This window comes from Lepidothrix coronata, unplaced genomic scaffold (assembly GCF_001604755.1).
Source record: "Lepidothrix coronata isolate B3197 unplaced genomic scaffold, Lepidothrix_coronata-1.0 Scaffold211, whole genome shotgun sequence".
Lineage (NCBI taxonomy): Eukaryota > Metazoa > Chordata > Aves > Passeriformes > Pipridae > Lepidothrix > Lepidothrix coronata.
Genome location: NW_016690391.1, coordinates 2,151 through 17,424, shown reverse-complemented (window position 1 = coordinate 17,424; position 15,274 = coordinate 2,151). Strand labels below are relative to the sequence as shown.

At 45.7% G+C, this 15,274-nt stretch overlaps 2 protein-coding genes across 2 annotated transcripts in view; one reads left to right on the top strand and one right to left on the bottom strand.

Moving 5' to 3' along the window:
* The window catches only part of TTC3 (tetratricopeptide repeat domain 3), a 50,490-nt gene extending 46,192 nt beyond the window's left edge, over positions 1-4,298 (top strand). The window contains exons 41-45 of the mRNA XM_017833096.1: positions 898-1,310; positions 1,863-1,983; positions 2,125-2,328; positions 2,545-2,634; positions 3,078-4,298. Of these exons, the coding sequence (XP_017688585.1) occupies positions 898-1,310; positions 1,863-1,983; positions 2,125-2,328; positions 2,545-2,634; positions 3,078-3,188 (939 nt within the window). The 3' untranslated portion in view covers positions 3,189-4,298. The remainder of the gene's footprint in view (positions 1-897; positions 1,311-1,862; positions 1,984-2,124; positions 2,329-2,544; positions 2,635-3,077) is intronic.
* On the bottom strand, positions 3,476-13,533 carry DSCR3 (DSCR3 arrestin fold containing). The gene is made up of 7 exons (XM_017833103.1): positions 13,345-13,533; positions 12,240-12,389; positions 10,394-10,474; positions 8,534-8,608; positions 7,399-7,549; positions 6,957-7,109; positions 3,476-5,598 (listed from the first exon to the last, which is right to left on the bottom strand). Exons 1-7 carry the CDS (start codon positions 13,516-13,518, stop codon positions 5,516-5,518), a joined length of 867 nt encoding a protein of 288 aa, XP_017688592.1. The 5' UTR covers positions 13,519-13,533; the 3' UTR covers positions 3,476-5,515.
* Between the last annotated feature and the right edge of the window lie 1,741 nt (positions 13,534-15,274).

The window sequence follows — 15,274 nt, the reverse complement described above, 5'->3', positions numbered from 1 at the left end:
CACCTCCAGGGCTGGAGACTCCAAACCTCCCTGGGCAGCCCCTGCCAAGGCCTGACCACCCTTTCCAGGGAGAAATTCCTCCTGAGGAAATTGTTACACCAACACATGTGAGTGATAACAAACACCAAACTCAACTTCCAGCCAGGTCTGGAGTCCAACCACTTATGGAAGTGCCTCTGGAATGAGCACAGCCCAGGGAAATGCTGCTCCCAGACATTTTCTCATGGGCCAACAGTTCCACAAATGCTTTGCTCAAATCATGGCAGTTTCTTCTTAACCTTGTGATGGTCCTTTTTATATTTTACATATATTTTCTCTCTGCAGAAAATCATGGGTTTTTCTCTTGTTTGTTCTGGGTATAATTTAGATTTTTTCTCTTGTTTGTTCTGGGTATAATTTAGATTTTTTTCTCTTGTTTGTTCTAGGTATAATTTAGATTCAAGGCTCTGTTCTGATACTGTAAATTTGAGATTATTACTACACTTTCTCTGGACTTGTATAAGTAATTGTTCCACTCCTTTTTTCCTACATACTTTTCCTTCCTCACTTATTTTTAGGTATCTCCTTTCTACTTATTGTCACAGAGTATGTGCATAACTTAATCACCACCAATTTCCAGGTTGGGAAAGAGCAACTTTTGAGCCTCTTGTTCTGCCTTTGGAATCTGTTTTTTTTCTGCAGTAAGACCAGAATAACCTTTTAGAAGAGAAAGCTGAAAGAAAATAGTCCTGAGGTCAAACAACTGCACTGATCTTAAGGAGTTCTTAAGATAAATTGAGACCTTCCAGGTCCTTGGCACCACAAAATGTGTCATAATTCAAGCTGCAAATGCTCCAGAGTTCAACTCAAAGTTGGTTTAGTCACTGTTTTTCCTGTGAAATGTGTTTTGTTTCCTAGACAATCCCAGCCAGACCTTTGGTCAGTGATCCAGCCATTGTCACCTATTCCTTGGCATCTGCACATCCCAGTTCACTTCCTGCATTTTCCAGTCCTGAAGGTCAAGGTCCAACACAACCATCCCTCCAAACCCAGGCTGGAGCTAAGGCAGCACATGCCACTGCTGAGGCTTCTTCTGCAAGTGGTGGATCCGTGACAACACATCCCCAACCTCCAGAGGGATCATATTCCAATAAACTCCCGTCACCTCACCCGTCAGGGATTTCTGGAAGTGCCACTCAGCCAACCCAGAACCACCAGGATGCCTCAGCTCTGCAACCAAGGCCTCCTGCACTTCCAAACAACAAAAAGCTTCCAAAAGCACTGGGAAATATTATTGCACAGCTCCAGAGCATATTCCCAAACTACAGCAGGTATTGGTTGGAATGAGTGGAATGTTTTAATGGGTGTGATAAGTTCTGCACAGCCAGGGATAAAGTACAACAGGGACTGGTTTTGTTCTGTTTCCAAGGGCCTGGAGTGACAGGACAAGGGGGAATGGTTCAAACTGACAGATAGTAGGGTTAGATGGGATATTGGGAAGGAATTGTTCCCTGTGAGGGTGCTGAGGGGCTGGGATAGAATTCCCAGAGAAGCTGTGGCTGCCCCTGGATCCCTGGAAGTGTCCAAGGCCAGGTTGGAGCAACCTGGGCTAGTGGAAGGTGTCCCTGCCCATGGCAGGGGGTTGGAATGGGATTATCTTTAAGGATGATCCCTTCCAACCCAACCACTCTGTGATTCTGATTATTGTTTAGGGTTTTTTTACAATAAAGGCAGATCCTGGTTACTGAGAGTTCCTGGAACAGGCATCTGCTCCAGTTTGTGGGAGAAGTTGGTGTTTTTAAGGCTCTTCTGGTGGGAATCAAACATGGAGCCTCCAGTGTCGTGTTACCAGTCATTGATCCTTGTTTTTCCTGTCCCTGCAGCTCCTATTTCACTGGTTTTATAAGAGAGGTCCAGAGAAGAAATGGGAACACCCTGTCAGGTCTGAGCTCAGATGAGGTTCTGAACCGAGTGACGGAGCTGATCCTGGACCAGCAGAGCCAGGTATGAGGGGGCGGAGCCGCTGCCTCTTCCTGGGAATCTTCTGGCAGAGGGAACGGAGCAGCACAGCCCCAAACTACACAAAGTGCCCTTTGCCATCCAGCTCTAAATACAAACTCACTCCAAATTCCTTTCTTTGTTCAGGCACCAACTTCAGCAGGGAGAGTCTCTGCTCCACCAGCCCCGACCGGAACACGGAGTCGGGAAGCGGCTGCAGAAGGAAATGCCCCCAGTCCCTCCAGAGCAGGACCTGCACCTAAAACCACCTCAAATAAAAACCCAAACCTCCAGCCCTGGGGGAATGTTGGAGCAATACCTAAAGCTAAATGGAAAAAGCAGGACAGTGCAGTAAGTTCTCCTCTGTTCCAGTGAGGTCGTTGCCATGTGCTCCGTCCAAGAAACGAAACAATCAGGAGAATTGCTGGGGAAAAAAAATAACTGGCTCGTTTATTTTGTGTACAAAAGCTTAAATAGACCTGGTTAAAGTTAGTAAACTAATTGACTTAGTGGAATTTGCTGATTAATTGCTGCTGGCTTTCCAATAACTGAGCATTCCATGTGCAGGCCTCCGGCGAGGATCCCTGCACGATCTGTCACGATGAGCTGAGCAGAGACTCGTGTGAACTGGAGTGTGGGCATCATTTTCACAGAGAAGTAAGTTCTGGTCTTGTTTTCTGAACTCTCCATTTACCCCTCAGTGCTTAAACAACTGGGCACAATTTGCTTTTTTGCAGCCTTTGTACCCCAGACTCGCCCTAAGAGCCGGTTTTACTGTGTCAGGAAGCTTTAGGGCTTTTTTAAAGTACAGTGATAATTCATCAGAGTGAATTTAAAGTGAGCCTTCAGAGATTAAATCTGGATTGTTTGCAGCAGTTATGGACTGGGCTATCCCTACATTTGCCACCTGATAGTGGGACTTCATGGGAGTAAAAAAAGTCAGGATTATGTTAGAATAACTCCGTGTTCCTGTTGGTGACTTTCCCCCTTTGGCTTATTTCTTTACTGCTGATTTCTTCTTGCAGAATAAATGGATTAGAACTGGAGAACATTTTTCTAACCCCAGCCTTTGCCTCCTCCCTCTCTCCCTGCCCTTGCAGTGCATCAGAACGTGGCTCAAGGAACATTCCAGCACCTGCCCCATCTGCCGTGTCCACGCCCTCCTTCCTGAAGACTTCCCTGAGCTTCCTGCATGGAACAAGTGCACCTAGTCCTGGCTTTATTTCAACACTTTATAGTAATAATCATCATCATAATCATCATGATCAGATGCAAAGTGGCTGCAGAGTAACCCCAGAGCTGAGGGACAGCACCAGACCCCTGGTTTTATTGGCAGTGGTGACAGAGCTCAGGCTGAGTTGGGATTTAACACTTGGCATTAAGGCCCAGACTCCAAGATCCAGCACTTTTCCTGGATGCTGCCTGAACGTGGGAAGCTGATGTGGTTCAGGGCTGGCAGCACACAAAACTGGCCTTTGTTTGATTTTTATTTTTTTTTATTTAATTGAAAAGTAGCGAATCTATTTTATCTGAAAGGCCAGAGCATAATTCCCGTGAAGAGGGAGCTTTCCCTCAGGTTTATTCCACACTGAAACTTAAATTCCAATATCAAACAAGCAGGAGACCCAAATGCAGAACTGGAAGAGCCAAGATATTCCCTTCCTCTGGCATCAACAATTCCAGTTGAACTGCAGGATTCCAGTCAGGCCCTTTGGAGTGCAGTTCATCCCTGCACCTCCTCCCTCTGCATAAATTCAAACTGTTTAAATACTGACTTTTAGTAATTTATTGAAGCAAGAATTTTAAAGTGTTCATGTGAATGGAGCTGGAGTACAGTGGATCCATTCTTTAATGGATTCTTTAATTCAAACCCTCAAAATAGGGTTTGAATTCCCCCCCACTGTTGAAGAGCTGATCTGTTCAAATGGGAATGACAGGATTTTTATTTTGGCTGAAGCAACATCTGTATTTTGTGCAGGAACTGGTCACCAGTGAGGGGCAGAATTTAAACAGCTCCAAGAATGGTTTTCCCACTGCCTTCAGAGTCTGAGCTTGCCAGAGCACCTTCAGCACTGTCACATTTGCCTCCAAGAGCCAAAAAATGAGGAGTAGAGACTGAAAATCTCAAACTGAAAATCAACTGTGGCTGTTGTCTGAATCCAGGCAGCATTCACTGGATTATGAGCTCATTAGCTAATTCTAGGGATCACTTGTTCCCCCCAGTGATAAATATCCTCCAGCTGAAGTTTTAAACTACTCTGTGATTAATCAGTGTATGAATTGGCACTTGAATAAGAAATTAAAATTACTGCTGCAGCTCATGCAGGGTTGGGGTGTGTGTAATATTTCTGCTAAGTCTGAGTTATGGGTGAGTAAATAATTCCATGGAGCTGAAGCACCTTGGAGCCTGAGGAATTCCAGCACTTGCCTCCTTTTCACCTTCCAGTATTTTTGGGGGGTTGCAGCCTCCCTAATCCAGGTGCTGGGGCTGCTCTTTCCACATCCCTTGGGACAACAGGAGTTGGAAGAGCTGCTCTGGGGACTACAAAGAGTGGCTTCCACTTCCCAAAAATCACCCTGTACCATCCCCTGGTCTTAGGGAAAAGTGTGAAGTTTTATTAAATAGCACTTTTTCCCCCCCCCATAAGCGACTGAAATAAAAATTCCAGCTGTTACTCCCTAAAACACCAGGGCCACCCCTGGAATGACACTGTCCTGCTTGGCAAAGCTGCTGGAAAAAGCCAAAGGAAATGACTTTGGGGCACTTTTCTTAATTCTGCCTTTTCAGGAGCTCACTTTTACACTTCCAATTCCCATAATACTTTATACCTGAGCCTGCCTCTATCCCACAGGGAAGATTCAGGGAAAAATTCACAATTAAAATCAACTCGTGGCTGTTCCATTAAAACAACCCCAAAATCCACAACCTGTTTGTGTGGGGAAGGTTCTTTCTTGCCTATAAAGTTCCTTTAAGCTGCACAGTTACAAACAGGTGAATTTATTCCTCCAACACAGACTCCTGTTCCCAATTTGACCAAAATTTCCTGGGTGTTACTTCACTTCTTTCACACTGATCCCACAGCAGCACCTCCCAGTGTTGTAGCACCATTTTTTATCCCTTCAAAGACCCTATTTATCATTATATCACAATTCCCATGCCCTCCCAGTACGGATATAACAGGATTCAACAGGTTTAAGGGGTCTTCAAAGGGTTTTGGAACAAATATGATGGAATTAAATAAGGAGAGAAACTTCCTACGTACTTACACACCAGTTGTAGAAAGCTGCAAAGCCATTCCTTCAGGATTTGCCTGAGGAAAAGTGGGGATAACGTGGTTGTTGAAGGCAGAAGGATCCCTGCCAAGGCTGCCTGGATTGGGAAGTCCAGGTGGGCTCTCTGGGAAAGATGACCAGAGAACTGAGAGCACAAAAGGACCCACAGGGAGTGAGGTGGCTCCAGCTGGAATCAGGCATGGATAAAGTTTCACTTCTCCTCTGAAGAATTTGGGCCTTTTCCAGGAAGTCCTTCCCTGGGTCTTTACATCCTGCAGAGCTTCAGTGGGAAGTTCTCAGTGATGAGATGGTCGTCGTGCAGGAGGACCACGATGTTCACCTCAAACTCTGGGAGAAGGGGAAAAGGGAGAATTCCATGGAAAACTGGATCCTGCCAGCAGGATAAAGGGCAGGAAGGAGCTCCTGCTCTCACACACGGCACTGCCCCCCAGGCAGAACCTGATCCCACACCTTGGACCCTTCCTAGAGAATTCCTGCCTCATTCTAATCTTTGGGATTCCTCTGGATTCAGTTGTCAGTGATAAAACTGTGACACAAAAGTCTTTTGGACAACAGAGTTCACACGTCAAGGAGCAAAATGTTTTGGGAAAGACACCTAAACATGGTGTTTAGAAGCAGGGAAGTGGGAGAATCCCAAGGGAGATTCCTGCCCTGTTGCCAGCATTTAACAGCCTCGGGAAATGAAACTGGAATACAACAAATCTGCCAAGTATGGAATAAAAATTCCAGAAGAAAATCTACTCTTTAGATACTATATGGTGTCATTCAAAGCCAAAATCCAATATCAGATCAACAATCAATCCCAAATGGAGACAAGACAAAGCCAGGCAGAGCTAATAAATGAAGGGAAGCAGAAATCAAAATAAACTGAAAATAACTGCCCTTTTTTTAGAGTCTTTGTAACTATATTAAGATACTTCTTATAAATAAAAGTAGCTCCCACACTAACAATTTAAATTGCTATTCAAGGGCTAAAAATGGCAAAAAAATAAGTAAGAATATTATTTTGGGGAAAATCACTGCACACAGATTCTGTACCAAGATTCCAACAGGGTGGAGGGAAGAAATACAAACTAGCCAAGTGATTCTTGCAGTAATTGTTTGAGCAAGTGAGGAAAAAATCCTCATTTTCTTAAGAAAAATGGTGGATTTTGGCCACAATCAGCAGGGGAGGAGCAGGTGGTGTAGGTCAAGACAAGCAAAGTCACACCCAGACCAACCTTCCTGCTTCCAGGGCTTCCAGGAGGAGAGTGGGAAACAAAACAGAGAGGAAATGGAAAGAGGGGGTTCTCACTGCTGAGGAAAAGAGGGAATTTTATTCTTGGATTATTATTCAAGTGTTTAATTACGTGCAACTCTTAGCAGGGAAAAAAAATGACCTGCATTCCACTGTTTCTCCTGTCCATTTATCATGGAATTCTGTTAGTCAGAAGTAGTTTAATGGTTGCTCAGGGGTTTCTATTGGAAATGTTTGGGCTGTATTTTCTCCATCTGTGACATCCTCTTCAGGAAGCCTCTCCAGGGAAACACCGGGATGTGTTTCCAGGACCAGGATGTCCCTGGTCCTTCCTGCAGCACCGGATTTATCCCGTTACCTGCCGGAAGCTGAAGGAAAACTAGAAACTCATCCCTGATGGAAAAAAAAAAAAAAAATGCCTCCAGAGCATCAAGTGCCACAGACTCACCAACTTTGAAGTTGGTTGTTTCCAGGGTGGGGCAGGTGAAGAGCCTGGGGAACACCATGTAGATGGGGATGGGGAGGCCCCTGCAGACGTCGCCGTCGGCGATCTGGATGTTCTGGATCTCCGTGGCATCCCGGGCATAACCTTCAGCACAGCCTGGGCAAGGAGCAGAGAGGCACAGGGAGAGCAGGGAAAGGGGAAGAGGTGAGAGAAAGCAGCAAAGAGACACTGGGATTGGGGGAAAAACTTTTGAGCTGCAAGGTAAGGATCACGGAGCTACTTAAATGAACTGGAATTAATTAAATTCCACCCGAAGGGCAAACCGTGGTTTTGAAGGTCTTTTTAATGCTCTCTGGCTTGTCACAATATTCCAAATTGAAGGTGAACAAGCACAGGTAATTCCTGTGGGCTGTTCCCCACGTTTTCCATGGACAGGGACACTCACCACAGGTCTCCACTCTGACCAGCTGCAGCTCGATGCTCTTCACGGCGGCCTCGGCGCTTTCCACCACCAGCTCCCCCGTCAGGGGCTGGGTGATCACACAGTTGGTGGAGTTGAGGTGCCCTCTGATCAGGAATTTGGGGAGGGAGGCTCTCTGGAAAAGATGGAATCACAAGGATATTGTGAGCTGGAAGGGACCCACGAGCATCACCCAGGCCAACTCTTAAGGAAGAGACACCGCTGGAAGAGCAGACTAAGGAAAAAACCCACCCTACAGAGAATTATCCAAATGTGAAGGAAATGGACCAAAGTTCCAAGGTTAAGAACTCAGGAGTTCAGAAATGAGCTTCAATAACTTTTTCAATCTGTATCCTTACCCATCTGCATTAGGGCATCTCCACAATCCTCTCCCTTGCCATACATCCTTCCTGCCCATTCCATCCGCCCAAGGGATGGACTTTTCCTGGGATGAACTGACAGCACTTGGCCATTACAATTCATCCAGGAGTTGGAACCTCGTGGTGAAGGAGGGAGACTGGCAGGAACAGAATCCCAGAATGGTTTGGGTTGGGAGAGACCTTAAAGCCCATCCAGTGCCACCCCCTGCCATGGGCAGGGACACCTTCCACTATTCCAGGTTGTTCCAAGCCCCGTCCAACCTGGCCTTGGGCACTTCCAGGGATCCAGGGGCAGCCACAGCTTCTCTGGGAATTCTATCCCAGCCCCTCCCCACCCTCACAGTCAAGAATTTCTTCCCAATATCCTACCTAATCCTGCCCTCCTTCAGGCTTCCCAAAGCCACGCAAGGATGTAAAAAAATGGCACAACCAAGGACCAAAATACAGATTTTTAAGGGCTTTTGGCTATCCATGGTATAAAATGCTTTCCTTGGCTCCACTGCCTCCTTTCATTCAGGAAAAGGATACAAATATCCAGTGATTACTGAACAAAATTCCACCTCGAATTGGTCACCATGACGTGAAAGATGAGGCAGAATCACTTTATTGCTTAGAAAAGTGAGAAAGAAGGGGGTAAAAAGAGCTGATTGTCTGCAGGGCAGCATTTAATCATTCCCCTGGTCTCACTCAGAATCACACAAACGTTACACTTAAAATAAAAGAACAGCAAATCCTTTTACCTCTTTAACATTTTGCAGAGTTTCAGGAGTGATTGTGAAGTCCACCGGGCTGGGCAGCAGCTTCCCCTTCTGTGACTGCAAGGAAGGACAGAGTTAAACTGGGAGCTCTGATCCACAAAACATCCAGAGAAGATTAAAACCCACAACACTTGGCTGCTCCAAACCAGCTGGAAAAGCAGGAATACACTCCCTATCTAAAGCAGGAATACACTCCCTATCAGTGTGTTCATCCCATACAGTGTGTTAGAGGGAAAAAAAAATTGAATTCCACGTTTTTTAATGTATAAATAATTTCATTTTACACGTCCCTGGAAATGTTTCCTTTCATTATTAAATTTGGGCAGGGCCAATGAGTTGTATAAACTCTCCCCCCCTCTCCTTATCCCCCACCAATGGGCTGGACTGGAATTCTTGGTTAGGATCTGCCCTCACTCCTTAAGAATTCCAAATAGCTGCTGCTGCCCAGCTGCAAGATGGAAGAGATTAGCAAAAGATTGGCTGTGTTTGCCCAAAATGACAAATTCTGGCAGAGGAGAAGCTTAAGGGAAATGGTGCATTGAGCACTGACAGTGAGAATTATATGTTCAGTAAAACCTCATTAATTCCCCCTGACTGAGAGATTCATGATTTACTGACTTGTGATCTCAGAAGTGCTGTAGTGGGAACAAGAAATAAAACCAGGAAAACTGCAGGATATGTAATTTTTCACTGTTTTGACAAGTGTGGCTCACTTATAATGTAATAATGGACCAATAAAATGTAGCATAATGTATTTTAGGAAATAATGAAATCTTACCATAAACTTGTTTATGACACCAAACTAAATCTTTTAGAAAGGCATTACAGAGCTAAAATAACATATTTCCACCACTGGTCATAAGTAAAACAAAAGATTCTTATATTCACTGTCCTGCTGGAGTTCAAAGGAATGATACAAACAGGATGTTCCAGCGAGTTTTATGTGGAACAAGAGGTGTTTAATTAGGTCTGTACTGTCCTGACCTGCTCTGGACAGGCACAAATCAACATCAACCAGACCCAAATCTGATACAGGAACTTCAAACAACCAGCAAAACATTTCCTGGGAGACAGTCAGACCTCATCCTACAAGGATTAGGTATTAGGGACAATTAGGGACCACAGAGTGGTCAGGCCTTGGAATAAATGTCCCAGGGAGGTGGTGGAGTGGCTGATTCTGGAAGTGTTTTAGGATGTGGTCCTTGGGGTCATGGATTAGGGGTGATTCTGGTGGGACTGGATGTTCCTGAAGGTCTCTTCCAGCCTTGATCCTGGGAGTCAGGGCTCTAAATCATAACTACTCCTCTGAAGAACAGAAATCAGGAGTTTTTCTCTTCCCCACCAAACCCCCATTTCTAGGACAGGCACTGTGGGGGCCTCAAACCTTTGGCTGAGAACTCCTGAGATAATTTGAAACAGTGTTCAGAAGAATGACATCATATTTATCCAACCCCCCCATTGTTCCTGAACTGAGAGCATGAATAAGAGAATAAACTCAGGGCAGTGTAAAACCATCTTAAAATCCAAATCCTCTGTGTCCTATTTCCTTTAAAATCAAAAGAAATGGGTTGTTCTCACCAGAACTGCCAGCTCAGCTCTTTGGGGTGGGTTTGTTTTGGGGTTTGCTTCCTTCCCTCAGATATTTTGGACAGTGCTCTCCTGTGCAGAGCCAAGAGCTGGATTTGATGATCCTTGTGTGTCCTTCCTAACTCAGGATATTCCCTGATTTTACACTTCTACAATCCCATGTGTCACTACTACAAATTCCATGGGTTTACTTGGTTTTCTAGCCTTCTAAACTTCACTTAAAGTGGAGGAAAAAAAAACCCAAATCTCACTTACCAGGGAGTGGACAATGAATTCACAGGTCTTAGTCAGGTCCTTTGCCAGCAGAGACCGTCTCATGTCACACCTCAGGGTGTACTGGTGGGAATGGGATGACACAGGGAATTAATTAATTCAGATTTACTCTCTCTCCAGTTCAGATTTATTCTCCCTCTTTCAACTTTTCATCCTTTTTGTTGCCTCTGTGCAGAATGTTGCTGCTGTTACCTCCAGCTCAGGGTGATTATGGAATTGCTTTTCCCCCCCTCTCCTCTGGATAAGGGATTATTGACACAATGTATTCACAGCCCTCCTAATTTTAAATTTCTTGCAAGGGTTGAGCTTAAGTGGTAACAGTTCTGTGGGTATTTAATGGGGAACTGTCTTTAACCACTCAGCTGAGCTTAAAGTTTGCAGTGAAATCAGGCAATGAGGTCAATTTGCTGCCAAATTCCTCCCCTAAAAATGGGAGCCATAAACCAGCCAGCTGAAAATAGTTATCCCAGTAATCCCACACTTCAGCATCTCTAACAAAGCCTCTGAGTGTCCTTACAGGACAGGGAATTTGTTGGGATGGGGGTTTTGTTGTGGTTTGGTTTGAATTCCTTCTTTCCAGATGAGGAACTGGCAAAAAGAGGTGCCCTCAGAGCAGGGATTTGGCCTCCTCACCTCTCCTTCATGGCCCCAAGCTTCCTCATCAGTGGGTAATTAAAAGGTCTCTGCATGAGAACAGAGACTTGAACCCACAACTAATCCCTAAGTCAAAAAAGAGAGGCTTAATTGAACTGCCCAGGCCTTGGACAGAGGTTTAGGAAGTGTCTCTTAACCAGCACCTCAGTGTTACATTTTCCTCTTCAGGAGAGCAGGACTCAAAAGTTTGGCTGAAATCTGAATTATTAATTTTTTAAATTGCATTTTATCCCCCAGCTTGTCAAGAGAAGCTACACAGAGGAGAGAGGGAATGACAGAACAAACCAAATATTCCCCATTTAAAGAGCACCTTAAACCAACTGCTGCTGATCACAGCAAGTTATTTGGGATATGGGAAGCAACTGAACCAGTTCTGCACCATTTCTGACAGACCCACCACAAACAACAAATGTTCCAAAACCTGAAAAAGTAGATGGGAAGTCCTTAAAAAAAAAAAAGACAAAAAAACAAGGGATTTTTTTTTTCTTTTAGTTACTTCTGACAGGCTGATGGGGGGTGGTGTAGTTAGGTTGGTTTTTTAATTCCACACTGTAATAAAAGAATTAACTGTCTAACACAATATTTACCCTCAAGAGACGGGTGAGGAAAGGCTTTCCCTCAAAAATAAAAGCAAAACAACCACCCAAAAAACCCCTAAACCAACCAACCCACTTATGGTATGACAATTTTTAACCAAAAAAGGTCCAATCTCAAACTTGTGGTGGTTCCACAAGATTCTGTCAACAGCACAAATCCCACACAGATCTGGGCAGGGAATGTTGTTCCTCATGGGAAAGCAAACAATCCCTGGTCTGGAAGCTGCCATGAGCTTGGTTTGAGTTTTCATGGTGAGATTACACATTTATTTTGAACAAACCCACAGTGGGTGCAGCTGTTCTGCAGGAAGGGGATGGACACAGTTGTCTCCAACACAAGGAGGGAGCAGATACAGGATGCCAGAGTTGTGACAAGGTGCAGAACACCTTCTTTGGGCCATCATTCCTTAAAGGTTTACAGGATAATGATGTGGAAGGCTCAGTCTTCCAACTGAGAAAACACTCTGCACTGTGAAAACTTCCACCCCCAAACTTTATCCTCAATTCCCATGGATTCAGAGATGCTTTAGAACAGGTTCTGCAGCTGAAAGGGCAGATTTTTATGGAGAGAAGCTCACCTGGATGTTCACAAACACACCATGGTATGTCTCATACAGGACTTTGTTCCCCTTCATGTGCAGTGGGAATTCAAAGGGAATTTCTGTCTTGCCACTGGGAAGCTTCCCTGGTTTTACCATTTCAATAGTGCTGTTAATAATCTGAATAGGCTGCAAAGAGAAACAGTAGGGAAGTTTAGGTTGAAACAGAGAACCAACAACATCCACTAAACTCTAACAGACTTCCTGGTTTTCCAGAATCTCAGGTACCTTTCACAACACACAGTGCTGGGATATTTCTTTACAATGAAAAGAAATATTAATACTTTCCTCAGGACAACCATTTGTGATCTGTTTTATGGCTGCATCACACTAATGACCAGAGATATCCAGGGAGCTCCACAGCAGCATCTCCAGCACTCTGGAAAGTGGAGTTTTGCTTGGAGGTGCCACTTCTTTTCCCTCTGGAATTTTATTATTATTTTCCCCAACATGAGAAAGATGTGGAGCTGTTGGAACAAGCCCAGAGGAGCCCACTAAGTTGATCCAAGGGCTGGAGCACCTCTGCTCTGGAGCCAGGCTGGGAGAGCTGGGGGGGTTCACCTGGAGAAGAGAAGGCTCCAGGGAGACCTGAGAGCCCCTTGCAGGGCCTAAAGGGGCTCCAGGAGAGCTGGAGAGGGACTGGGAACAAGGGATGGAGGGACAGGACAAGGGGGAATGACTTTCAATGCCAGAGGGCAGGGATAGATGGGATATTGGGAAGAAATTCTGTGAGGGTGGTGAGGCCCTGGCCCAGGTTTCCCAGAGAAGCTGTGGCTGCCTCTGGATCCCTGGAAGTGTCCAAGGCCAGGTTGGATGGGGCTTGGAGCAACCTGGGCTGGTGGAAGGTGTCCCTGCCCATGGCAGGGGGTGGCACTGGCTGATCTTTAAGGTTCCCAACCCAAACCATCCTGTGATTCTGGGATCTCCAGCTAATGCTGAGCTTTCCTTCATTTCCATTTCCCTGCTTTCCCTCATTTCCATGCCATGAAATCCTTTGACCACCTGAGAGCCATTAAGGAAAGATTTCCTCTGGGAAGAGAGACAGAGTTTTTGTGCTGAAAACGTCAAGCTGTGCAGGTCTTACCTTGACAGAGTTGTAGAAAGCCTCAAACACCCCCACACTTTTGGCACTGAGCTGCAGATTTACTGACCCCTCCATGGTTAAGGAGATTCCCTGGTGCTGGACTGTGTCCTTGCTTGTGATGACCACAACCCCAGAAAGAACTTCCTGATGGGAAAGAAGACAACATGAAAACATTTGTTTAAATCCACTTTTTCCAGAGCTGTTGGCCAGACAGTGTGTAACTGATCTTCAAGCTCAAGGAAACTGTTCCCAAAGAATGGTGTAACCTCGTCAGGAGACACAAAGAGTGATGATAAAGGAATGTAGGGAGAGAGCTCTGCACTTCTGGCTTGTTTTCCTTAAAAATATCATCCTCCTCTTTGCAGAAGAGCTTCAACTTCTTCCCAAAGTTTCAAGATCTTCCTCTCCAGGAAGATGAAAAACGCCCCCATCAACAACAATTGGGTCAGTTGGCAACAGACAAGTTCCATTCCATGTGTTAGAATAAACTTCCAGGAGGAATTGTCCCATGGAAAGTGGGATGGACAGCCATGGGAGAGGGAAGGGAAGGCACGACTGAGAAGGTGTGACTCAACTCAAGAGTGGGGCAGAACAAACTTAAAATACATAAACAAAATACATAAAAAACCAGCTGCTCTGCCACAGGAACAAGGAGAAACAGTTTCAAAGTGTATCTGAATCCAAGGCATGAGTTGTGTGACTCCAGGAATGTGTCACTCCAACCCAGGAAGGATGTTTTGTGCACAAAATATTCTTTTGCTGCATCCTCAGAGTATCAGCTCGGGAGTTCTAACAGTGAGAAACAGGAGAGTGCAGGGGAGCAACACACGATTCACTTCCCATTCCCCACAGTTCATCCTTCCCCTCTCCAGCACCAAAGAATCTGCTTCAATCCCGAGCTCCATGGAAAAACTCACAGCTGGAAAGGGCAGCAAGTGATGGACAAGCTGAAAAGTTCCCAGGGGATAATCTTCTCTCCTGCTCCTTCACCAGGCAAACAGACACCAAGGTAGAGCTCACTCCAAGCATGGGAGAATTCCCACTGCCCTCTCCCCACCCAACCAGCTCAAACCAGGCCCTCCTGTTGGAATTTTGGCAGCCTTTTGTCTTTCCTGGTGGTACAGGATGCCAAAAATGGGTCAGGGGGGGCTTGAGGAAGAAGGGGGCAGGAGAACATCCGGCAGCAGGACCAAGGCTGGAAAGAGGATGTGCAGCAAGTGGGAAATGCCGGGGCAGGAGGCACGAGCACAAAAGGACAGGGAAGAAAAGCTGACCTAAATTCGGCTCTGCTCTGCTAAGGGGCCTTAATTAGCACAAGCAATTAGGTTATTGCTGTGAAAAACGAGTCCAGCTCAGCTATGAGAAGTGAGGACAATCCTGAACACAGGAACTGCTTTAATAAAGAAGTTTCCCACCACACAGCAACAGCCTCTTCCAGAGCTGCTGCCCACACACTTCCACATGGGAAGGGGGCACGTCCTGGGGGTAGAAGGGAGAAGGATGACTTGAAGTTAAATAAGAATTTTTCTCTCAACATTTCTTCAAAAATGGAAAAACAGCTCAAAATCCTGCCCCTCTGCCCCCACAGGTGAGACCCCCCTGCAGAGCTGCTCCAGCCCTGGGGAACAGCCCAGCAAGGACATGGAGCTGCTGGAGAGAGTCCAGAGGAGGCACCAAGAGGATCCCAGGGCTGGAGCAGCTCTGCTGGGAGGAAAGGCTGGGAGAGCTGGGATTGTTCAGCCTGGAGAAGAGAAGCTTTGAGTTGACAATTGTGGCCTTCCAGGACCTGAAGGAGCTGCAAGAAAGATGGAGAGAGACTATTTCCAAGGGATGGAGTGACAGGACAAGGGGGAATGGCTTCAAAGTGACAGAGTTAGATGGGATATTGGGAAGAAATTCTTGGCTGGGAGGGTGGGGAGGCCCTGGCATA

What these genes read in the sequence shown, in the direction of transcription:
- DSCR3 (XM_017833103.1), bottom strand. Translation starts at nt 13,518, where the DNA reads ATGTTTTCATGTTGTCTTCTTTCCCATCAGGAAGTTCTTTCTGGGGTT. An exon ending in AATTCATTGTCCACTCCCTG is followed by an intron (nt 8,609 to 10,393) that starts GTAAGTGAGATT and finishes CCTTCCTTGCAG; the next exon opens with TCACAGAAGGGGAAGCTGCT. An exon ending in CTCTGCAAAATGTTAAAGAG is followed by an intron (nt 7,550 to 8,533) that starts GTAAAAGGATTT and finishes CATCTTTTCCAG; the next exon opens with AGAGCCTCCCTCCCCAAATT.